This window comes from Chanodichthys erythropterus, chromosome 11, assembly GCF_024489055.1.
Source record: "Chanodichthys erythropterus isolate Z2021 chromosome 11, ASM2448905v1, whole genome shotgun sequence".
In the NCBI taxonomy this organism is placed as follows: domain Eukaryota; kingdom Metazoa; phylum Chordata; class Actinopteri; order Cypriniformes; family Xenocyprididae; genus Chanodichthys; species Chanodichthys erythropterus.
Genome location: NC_090231.1, coordinates 16,610,548 through 16,622,076, shown reverse-complemented (window position 1 = coordinate 16,622,076; position 11,529 = coordinate 16,610,548). Strand labels below are relative to the sequence as shown.

Sequence of the window (11,529 nt, the reverse complement as noted above, 5' to 3'; positions counted from 1 at the left end):
ATCCAAACACCGGCTCAGTATTGGCCGATGCTGTACAAATGAGCAGCACGACGCATGTGTGTAATGCTGACGCAAGAGCCGGCCAATAATGAGTAGGCGTTCTGATGTAGAACCCTGAAGCTCTGCACTGTGTTTACTACGTCAAAAGCATAGGAAACTGACAGGGAAGAGAAGAAATTGTTGAATAAAGTCGTTTCATTTTTGTGCACAAAATGTATTCTCGTCGCTTCATAACATTAGGTTGAACCACTGTAGTCACGTGGACCATTTTAACGATGTCTTTACTACCTTTCTGGGATTTGAAAGGTGCAATGACGTTGCTGCCTATGTGTGGTTCAGAAACCACTTGATATCTTATAAAAAAATATCTTTATTTGTGTTCCGAAGATGAACGAAAGTGTTACAGGTTTGGAACGACATGAGGGTGAGTAATTAATGACAGGAATTAAATTTTTGGGTGAACTAACCCTTTAAGCACCAAAAAAAAAAAAAAAAAAAATAGGACTTTAAAAGTTGTCCATATGACTTGTTTGCCTGGCAAGGCCAGACTGATATATCTTCTACAAGATATGTCAGTCTGGTCAGTCCGCCCTCCGTCGCGATTCGAGTCAACTCCAAACCGTACTGTGCAGTCAGATTTGTTTATTTCAGTGACGCAAACAGCGTCACTCTAGTGCGCCGAAAGTCCCTTCAATATCAACAAAGATTGCGCATGGGAGACCTGAGAGTTTGTCAGCCATGAATTCAGTTTTAAATGACCAAAAACACATTAATTATTTACTTTTCGCTTTTGACTCTCTTGACGTTTTGCTAACATCATATCTGCCCTTCTCTGGTTTACTCCGCTTCCTGATTGCTCGGATTTGCTCCGCCCTAGAAATCGAATTGATTCAATGGCCGACTTTTCCAGGCAAACGACTTGGGCTGTATCTTCTAAAGCCATATGATAGATTTGTGTAAAAAACAGCTTGAAATTTAAGTAATTTTTTACTCATTATTTGCACTTCAAACCAAGCTATGGTTTAGCCTGAGTCCAGAACAGCTGTGTAGTAACCAAACACAGCATGCCATTTTTAATGCCACACTGAAACAGAAATAGTGACAGATATTTTCTTCCAAATTGTAATGTAGGATCTGAGAGTAACGGCTTACCAAAAAAGTAAAATGTAGTGTGCATCAGTTGATGATTGGATTTTGAGATGTGAGCATTGCATTTAAAATGGAGGCAGATCTGAACGCGAGCTTGTAGTCAATTGCAGAGAAGCAGGGTTTAAGCCAGGGCTGCCCAATCATGTTCCTGGAGATCTACATACTTGCAGATTTTTCAAATTATAATGCCTTAAATTTAGATTTTGTTGGGGTGAAGTAGAAAAAGGCAGTGAGGTGCCACAGCAGTCAAAAACATCCATCTGAAGCATTTGTAAATAGGCTTACAGTAAAAAAAAAAAAATACAGATGGACAATACTTGGAATATAGCATATGAGTTGTATAAACTGCTTAATTTTGGTGTTTGTTTGTTTGTTTGTTTTTTAGTTTACCAACCTTTAGTCACTATGAACCTTGGTTGTATGACAAGAGCTATGTAACGGTTCTTCAAAAATAAATAAATAAATAAATCTTTTGTATCCCACATTAAAAACAAAGCATACAGGTTGGGAAGGGCATGAGGGAAAGTAAATAATGACAGAATTGTCACTTATGGATCACCATACATTTAAAACAAATTATTCTAGGAACTTCAAAGAGAGAATGTTGGACTGTTTTGGTATACTTCCTGACCCCTTCCTGGTGACATAATTAGGGTGCACTTTATAGGAAACAAAAACCTAACAGAAGACTGTGAAGAGGCCATGTTCTGCAAAATGCTAACATGACATTTTCTGGCCTTCAAAAGGCATACGTGTGAGGCTAAAAAAAAAAAAAAAAAAAAAAAACATCATAAAAAGACTTCTAACCTAGGACTGTACCCAGATGGAGCTACATTCTATTTAAATAAAAAAAAAATAAAAGGACAAAGAAACTGAAAAATGTTTTGGCTTCTGGTTGACAGCATCACCCTCATTTATTTTGTTTTAAGGCTTCTTTTTCTCTCCATTTCATCCTCTTCTCTACTGTTCCTCACAGCTTTTTGCTTTTCTTGAACAAGCTCTTGATCTTGGAGCGTTTTTTCTCTCCGTTATCACAAGAGTCCTGGGAGGAGGTGGTTTGGAGTTGCTTGGGCTCCTTGATAGCTTTGCTTTCTATGTCGAGTGAGCTAATCGAGGGGTAATGTCCCTCTGGAGGCGTCCCACCAGCGGGCAGCTGCCCCATGCTGTATGACTTTTCTAGAATGCCATTATAGGCCACAGCTTTGGTTCCAGGGTGAAAGGTTAAACTTTGAGATTCTGGGAGGGCGGAAGGGCGGGTAAGGTCAGGAGAGCCCTTGTGAACTGAAGAGGAGTCAAGAGATGAAGGGGAGGATGTGGAGGGAGGTAAGGTCTCCATGGCTGCAGCCTGGGCCTCTTGAGCCAGGAGAAGAAGTTCCTCACGAGAAATTTTACGTGGTGGGGTATCCGTGCCCGTAACATATGTACTTTGACCGGAGAACTGCTTCCTGCCCAAAGAGGAACTAAGAGAGTCTGAATCTGAGCATGTGTCCTGGGGGTCCCTGTGTAACAGAAACATAAAAATAACACAAAATGCATCATAATATTATAAATATTTTGGAATAATTAGATTTTTTTTTAAATGTTTTTGAAAGAATATCTTCCAATGCTCCATTTATTTTATAAAAAAACAGCAAAAAACGAAACAAAACGAAAAGAACCATTATATATAATTGACCAACAACTCAGAATATTAAAATGATTTCTGAAGGATCATGTGACAAAAAAGACTGGAAAAATGGCTGCTGAAAATTCAGCTTCGCATCACAATAAATGACATTATTAAAAATATTCAAATAGAAAACAGTTATTTTACATTAAAATACGAGGAGGTTAAAAAAGGTTAAAAAAAGAAAAGCTGTAGATGTCATACCCCTTCCTTTCTACAGTGAAGAAGATGTGATCATCGTCTCCCTCAGGTCTGTACACCAGGGGGGCTGAGGCCATGGACAACAGGTCAGGGTCAGCAGAGAGGGTCGAAGGCTGAGACAGAAGACTTCTGCGAGAACGACAAACACTGCTGTTGCGGGTCAGAGGAGGACGAATCAAAGGAGCTGTGAGGACAAATATATCATTATGCACTTTCTCATGGTATGCTTATCATAACAAAGAATGTACTTTATGAATAAACAGGAACTGTCCAATGAAAAGTCCAATGCTGTAATAATAAAGGAACATTTAAAACACACTAGATTCTGACACACTAACGCTTACAAAGTGACAAGCAATAAAAACACTCTGTTATATGTTAATCTGAGTATCTTTCCCAACCACATGCAAAGAGAGAGTCACTTGATTTTGATATCTTACTGAACCAAAATCCCATTCCTCATCTACATTAAATTTTAAACATGGACTTCACTAAGACATGACAATATGTTTCAAAACATTGTATTAGGGATGCACCAATATTACAATTTGGGCTGATACCTACAGGTTGAAAAGGCCACAAAAACATATTAATCAGCTCAACTGTTTTAAAACATTGATAATGATAAGAAATGTTTCTTGAGCATCAAGTCAAAATAATAGAAAGATTGTGTGACACTGGAGTAATGATGCTGAATTCAGCTTTGCCATCACAGGAAGAAATTACAGTTAAAATATTTTCAGATAGAAAACTAAAATGAAAATTTGTATTTAATAACTGCATTTTTGATCAAATAAATGCAGCCTTGGTGAGCATAAGAGACTTCTTTAAAAAAAAAAAAAAAAAAAAAATCATACCAACCCCAAACTTGAATGGTATTGAATAATATTGTATAATCTAATACTCGTATTAAATGTTATGACAGATAACTGATAAATCGCTGATTTTAAAATACTATAATATTTAATGTCTCAGTAAAATAAAAATAAAAATCAGTTGTTTAAATATTACAAGTCAATTTAGGCATCACATCCTTATGAAAAAAAAAAAAAAAGATTTATTAAAGATTTATTAATGTTATTATCTTTATTTAATATATTATTTAATTGCATAGTATAATTAAGTTTAACCTTAAGTAAGCATTAGATGACTGAAAAGTCGGTAGATACTTATACATTACAAAATCTCTAATATCATGTGTTAACCCATATGATAACCAATATCCTGTGCATCCCTATTTTGTATATTTCTTAAATGCATATGAATGAGTTCAGTGTAGACAGAAAATTGCTTGTTTCTGGAATGTTGTGTTATACCTTAACATATACATTAGTTCAAAAATATTTAAGCAATTTAAAGTCACATTTTCCCAGAATCTTGATCTTGAAGGGAAAAACTTACAAGTGAACTGTGGAATGATTGGTGGTGTGTCCTCATCAAGATCGTCCACCCCGCCAGCGATTGGGTAGGGTGGCACCGACACCCGCGGCATGACCACCCAGCTGTGATCGGCGTACAGTGAGGCGGTGAGGCTGGGCAGCCCAGAGTTATTAACCACCGGAAAGCCACATAATTTCTCAATTTGCTGCCAGCGGTGGAGACGTTCCCGCAAACAAGCTGTAACCTCTGACAGAGATTTTCTAAAAAGAAAAAACACTGATAAGCCTTCATGTAATGTGAGAAACCATTAGCGTTTTGTGTGGGTGGGTGGTAAAGTGACTGCATTTGTCTAAAGTGTGCTTACTTAGCCTCAAGTATTTTGTGGTCTACTTCATCCAGCGATGAGCTGTGTGCAACATGAAGGGTACCAAACACAGAGTTCCTCTTCTTTTTTATCTTTTCTGCCTGAAATTCACACAACATGAACATAGAAACACACAAGCGATGAAAATATAAAGATACTTCATGGAAATGCACCAGTCATTTGTTGGTTGTACTGAACTCAAGCTCATCTCTCCTGCTGCAGTGGCTGCTAATTGCTTTAGTTTAACTGCTGATGACTCATTCCAGAAGCAAATAACAAACGGAAAAACAAACCATGTAGTTAAAAGGTAATTTAACCACATCATTAAAAATCTAAATTAAAGGGGAGAAGTTTCAGCTTCATTTTTGTTTGTTAGTTTGTTAGAGAGAAAAATATCTGTTTAGGTAGTTTGAATCTGAAAATTAAACTTCAATTTTAATGTATAATGGTTGATCTTACATAAACTCAAAGAACCAATACCTGTTTGGTCAGAAACTTTAAAACAACCACTTCCTGTTCTAACACGAAGTGACAAAATAAACCGCTCACCTCGTCCTTTGCGACCATGAGCTGCATCTCAGCATTCTGTTTTTTAATGTTGTAGTACTGCACTTCCACCTCATGTGTGAGCTGTAGCCACATCTGCAGGGCTTCAGGCACCGACCAATCTGACTGCATCTCCTTCTCTGCTCTCTTCAGCGCCATTCGCACCTGGAAATACCCAACAAACACAAATGCTCAAACATATATTACAAGTGGAACTCGGAATATATCATCTGTAATGTGGAATGACTGAAATAACCACTATGCCTCCATCTAGTGGTGTATTTAAAGAAGGGGGCTGTTGTAAGGCAATAGACGAGCAATGTTAAACGGCAGGAAATGAATGCATTTTGGATGCATTTCAATTATTTACATTTTAGATCAATTTTGCAAGGTGATTTTAATAGCTTGAAAAATAGATTTATCATTACTGTATCAAGTACATAGCTCATATATATTACGTATTGTATTGCTTTTAGACAGACAGAAATTCTGACCACAAAGCCAACATACACATGACCTCTTTGTTACATAAAATGGTCTATTATTGGTCAGTTTGTTTTTTGGAAGCATTCATTTTTTGGTAGCATTCATTTCACTTCTTACATTAGGCCTACCATTCAAAAGTTTGGGTCATTAAAGGAACACTCCACTTTTTTTTGAAAATAGACTCATTTTCCAAACCCCCTAGAGTTAAATAGTTAAGTTTTACAGTTTTCGAATCCATTCAGCCAATCTCCGGGTCTGGCGGTACCACTTTTAGCATAGCTTAGCATAGTTATAGCATAATCTGATTAGACCGTTAGCATCTTGCTCAAAACTGACCAAAGAGTTTCAATATTTTTCCTATTTAAAACTTGACTCTTCTGTAGTTACATCGTGTACTAAGACCGACGGAAAATGAAAAGTTGGGATTATCTAGGCGGCTATGGCTAGGAACTATACTCTCATTCCGGCGTAATAATCAAGGAACTTTGCTGCCGTACCATGAGTGCAGCAGGCGCAATGATATTACACAAATTGGCTGATCGGCTGAATGGATTCAAAAACGGTAAAACTCAACTGTTTAACTCTAGGGGAGCTGGAAGATGAGCCTATTTTCAAAAAAAGTGGAGTGTTCCTTTAAGATTTTTTTTCTTTTTTTGGGGGGGGGTTACAGTAATGACTTTTACATTGTTAAAAAGTTGACTATTTATAATAAATGCTGTTCTTTTGAACTTTCTATTCATCAAAGAATCCTGGGGGAAAAAATCTGAAGGACCATGTGGCACTGAAGACTGGAGTAATGGCTGCTGAAAATTCAGCTTTGTCATCACAGGAATAAAATATTTTAAAATATATTCAAATAGAAAACTGTAATAATATTTCACAATTTACTGTATTTTTGATCAACTAAATGCAGACTTGGTGAGCATTCGAGACTTCTTTCAAAAACATTAAATTAACGTACTCACCCAAAACATCTGAACAGTAGTGTACTGTATAAATGTAAAGTCTATACGGCCATGTATACAAAATCATTAAAATCATGCGTAGGTGGACATTTCTTAGCCAGAATAAACTACATTATGCATAAAGTCTAGCTTAACACATAAAGACCAACTCACATCTATGAAAGCCTTTGTGTGATTTATATTGGTTCCTACCTGCACTAGTTCCTCCTCTGCATACTTGAGTCTGCTGAGTTCACATTCAGCCCCCTCTCGCAGCTCTCGCAGTCTGCTAGCTTCTCTCTTTGCTCCGTTGATCTCGTCACGCATCTTCTGCTCCAAGTTTTGCTTCTCCACGGCCACTGTCCGATTCTCCTCCTGAGCCTTTTCCAACCTGATGAAACCACAGAGCAATTTATATCACATCTGAAATCTGCTGTGTTGCAATTTTAAAAATATTAATAATAATAATCATATTCTGCCATAATTTATTCAAACTCATGTTGTCCCAAACCTATGACTTATTTCTTCTGTGGAAAATAAAAGAAAGAGTATCCTATACACTCTTTTCCATATAATGGAAGTGAATGGGGATATACAGGTGCTGGTCATATAATTGGAATATTGTGAAAAAGTTTTTTTTTTTTTTAATTGTAAATTATTTTTAAAAATGAAACTTTCATATATTCTAGATTCCCTACATGTAAAGTAAAACATTTCAAAAGTTTTTTTTTTGTTTTTTTTTTTTTTTGTTTTTTTTTTTTGATGATTAGAGTGTACAGCTCATGAAAGTCCAAAATCCAGTATCTCAAAATATTATAATATTTCCTAAGATCAATCAAAAAATGGATTTTCAAAACAGAAAAGTTCAAGTTCTTTAAAGTATGTTCATTTGTGCACTCAATACTTGGTCGGCAGCACATATTACAGCAAATGACTTGCTCCTAGCACAAATTACAGCATCAGTGAAGTGTGGCATGGAAGTGATCAGCCTGTGGCACTGCTGAGGCACTATTGAGCCTTCAGATCATCTATATATGGTTGGATCGACTGTTTCTCATCTTTCTCTTGAAAATATCCCATAGATTCAGGGGTCAGGCATGTTGGCTGGCCAATAAAGCACAGTAATATCATGGTCAGCAAACCACTTGGAAGTGGTTTTTGCACTGTGGGCAGCTGCTAAAGTCCTGCTGGAAAAGGAAATCAGCATCTCCATAAAGCTTGTCAGCAGATGGAAGCATAAAGTGCTCCAAAATCTCCTGGAAGATGGCTGCATTGACTTTGCACTTGATAAAACAAAATGGACCAACACCAGCAGATGTCACGGCATTGAAATTTCAACATGAAATGCAAAATTTACTTTAATCTGAAAAGAGGACTTTTGACCACTTTTCACTGTCCAGTTCTTTTTCTCCTTAGCCCAGGTAAGATGCTTCTGACGTTGTTTCTGTTTCAGAAGTGGCTTGGTAGTCCTTTTCCTGAAGATGTCTGAGTGTGGTGACTCTTGATGCACTGACTCCAGCTTCATTTGACTCATTGTGAAGCTCTCCCAAGTGTTAGAATCGGCTTTACTTGACAGTATTCTCAAGCTCGTTGTCATCCCTGTTGCTTGTGCACCTTTGCCTACCCAATTTCTTCCTTCTAGTCAACTTTGCATTTAATATGCTTTGATACATCACTCTGTAAACAGCCACCACATTCAGTAATGACCATCTGTGACTTACTCTCTTTGTGAGGGTGTCAATGATTGTCTCCTGGACCATTGCCATGTCAGCAGTCTTCCCCATTAGTGTGGTTTCAAAGAACAAGAGATACCCGGAATTTATACTGTAGGGATGGTCATTTTATGAAACTTAAATGTAAACATTCTAATATTTTGAGATGCTGTACGCTTTAATCAACAAATTTAAAAAAAATAAAAATAAAAAAAACTTTTGAAATGTTTTACTTTACATGTAGGGAATCTAGTATAAATGAAAGTTTAATTTTTTAAAATAATTTACAAAAAAAAAAAACTTTTTCACGATATTCTAATTATATGACCTGCATCTAGGCTGTGAAGCTTCATAATATCATAAATAGTCATATGATAGCTTTGAATGAGTTTGATTATAGATTTCTTATCACATTATGAATGTAATGCCATACTTGACATGTAATCGTCAATGACAACGGGTCTCATTGCTTTGACATCACAACATCATTAGTCTCTTAGATCTTGCTAGTCTCCTCTTTTGTGTTCCACAAAAAAAAAAAAAAAGAAAGAAAAAACTCATGTGGATCTGGAATGAAATGAGGGTGAGTAAATGATGACAGAATTTCCTTTTTAGGATGAACTATTCCCTGGAGGCTACGTATAGAAGAGCTTAATGAGCCTTCTCATAACAAGGAATGAAATGTGATGTTAAACAGATGATAGAATAAGACAGAATATCCTATGGTCTTATTCAAACAGGCCCAGTCTCTCTCTCACTGTCTGTTATTTGCTCACCGGCTCTGTAGCTCTATCAGGCTCAGCTCAGCATGCTGTAGACTCTCCAAATCTTTCATCATCTGGGAGATGTGAACTTTAGACGATTTGTTCTGTATGTATGCAAACCAACAGCCCCCAACGCCAATGATGATTGAAATCATCAAAATAAAGTCCTTCAGCCAGTGATGGTGTGGACCTAGAGGAAGAAGAGAGGAAAAGAATGCTTTTAAACATACAATAGTTTTGTGTTTAGCAAAATATTAAATTCTTTCCGAAGCAAAACATTGTACTGACCCTAAACCTTTGAATGGTAATGTAGTCATATGGACTATGATACTTGTGGTGTTTTTTGAACCTTAAAAGCTTCCATTCCCATTCACTTGAAAACAGTGAGTACTACATGATTTGTGTCCCAAGGAAGCAAAGTCATATGGTTTTGGAACAACATAAACGCTGGGCTGAACTATCCTTTTAAATAAACAATTAATGTCTTAATGCAGCTTATGTGAATGCACTTACGTAGTGGAGGTCCAAAAAGCACTGCGTCCAGTGCTTTTAGATTTAATTTCTGTTTATGTCGTTGGTCTAATATCTTTAGCTGCATTGACATAAACGATGGTTCATTGGCCGCTATTCTGTAACAGAAAGGAAAAACAAAACAGGTCAGGGGTAAGAATGTGAGTCAAGATCATACAAAATCAACTTACAAGAATCATAGTTTGTGATTCCTCACACAAACGATACTTTGAAATAAGTAATGTAGCACCTACATGTCAATTAACTCTCATTAGAGTATTAGTAGACTGATTGGGGAAGGGGTTAGTAGAATAAGGGGTTCGGGGTAGTAGAACAAGCTGACATGTAGTTGCAGTTATTTATAGTCAGGAGAATGTCTGTTGGGGGAGCATCAAAATAAAGTGTTAGCAGATATTAAGCAGACAGTCTACTAATACTCTAATGAGAGTTAGTTGACATGTAGGTGCAACATTATTATAGTCCAAAGAATCCATCAAAATAAAGTGTTACCTAATAAATCTTTTAAGGATAAAATGAATATAAAATCTTAGGAATGAAAAACAAATCACTGTAAGTGCAAAACTATCCTATTACATGAAATGAATTGGTATGTATGGGTGGGTGGGTGGGGGCACAGTTTATGTGACTGTATGTGTGTGTATGAATGGCAAGTTCAAGCTCAAAGGACTAATTTTAAGAAGCGAGTACTATATGGCTGAAAGATCACATGTGCTGCCACACACATACCCAGCATAGCTGCGGGTGAAAGGTGATCTGCTGCTGTGACATCATTTCATGAGTCATGGAGAAGCAGCCTTGAGGGGAAACTCAACACCATAAACCTTTCGTTACCCCCCACGCTCATGCACGTCTCCACTGTCTGTGCACTGGCACATCATCACCACTAGGGGGAAGCATTGCTGTTAAATCTCACATTTGGTGATTTTTTTTTTTTTATTGCTGTATCAGCATTTAAAAACTAATAATAGTTAATGTGAAATATATAAAATAAATTCTTAATAGGCTCTTTTTTACTTTTAGCGGTAACACTTTACAATAAGGTCTCATTTTTAACATTATAATGTATTAATTAACATGAACAATGAGCATTTTTTTTTTTTTACATTTATTATTACCCTTTAATGTTAGTTAATACAAATGTTCATGTTAGTTCAAATTGCATTATCTAATGTTAACAGGTAAAACCTTTGACCTTTTTTGTTTTAGCAAATGTTGAGATTAACCCTTTCATGCATAGAGCTCACTATAGTGGACAGCTATTCAAAAAGCATTTTCTTGCATATTCATGGGTTTTGATGGCATAACTGCACATTAACCTCTACAGTGGACCCTAGTGCATCATCCTATAATTGCCACCAAGTGGCCAGCTGTTGTATGTGGGGTTTTTTTCCCTCTAAACCATAGCCATAACCAACCAGAAATGCCAAGTCGCTCCGGAATATCTATCCATTCCTTCTATCCTATGATACTCTTAGGTTAAAAAAATGTTTTAGCATCAAGCAATATCTAATGAGTCATATCATAGTTACATTTTCCAAGTATTGATTTTAAATTGGGAGAAAATGGGAGATTAATCATCTGTCCACTATAGTGGATATCATGCATCAATAGCTATATTTCAGCTACAATTCATACTATTACTGTGACTGTTGTTTTTGAAAATACTTCATCTGCAGTAACTTTCTTTGACTATAAATACATGTATTTTTGGTATTAGAATGTACTTTGCATTAACATCAAGAAAGTGATTACATCATGTATATGTCTTTTAATATACTTTTATTTT

General features: G+C 36.4%; 1 protein-coding gene across 1 annotated transcript in view; it reads right to left on the bottom strand.

Moving 5' to 3' along the window:
* Positions 1-312: 312 nt before the first annotated feature.
* Positions 313-11,529, bottom strand: part of stim2b (stromal interaction molecule 2b) — a 50,761-nt gene continuing 39,544 nt past the window's right edge. The window contains exons 6-13 of the mRNA XM_067400512.1: positions 9,726-9,841; positions 9,225-9,402; positions 6,950-7,127; positions 5,310-5,471; positions 4,761-4,861; positions 4,418-4,656; positions 3,020-3,200; positions 313-2,648 (exon numbers count right to left, since the gene is read on the bottom strand). Coding sequence (XP_067256613.1) covers positions 2,120-2,648; positions 3,020-3,200; positions 4,418-4,656; positions 4,761-4,861; positions 5,310-5,471; positions 6,950-7,127; positions 9,225-9,402; positions 9,726-9,841 — 1,684 coding nt within the window. The 3' untranslated portion in view covers positions 313-2,119. The remainder of the gene's footprint in view (positions 2,649-3,019; positions 3,201-4,417; positions 4,657-4,760; positions 4,862-5,309; positions 5,472-6,949; positions 7,128-9,224; positions 9,403-9,725; positions 9,842-11,529) is intronic.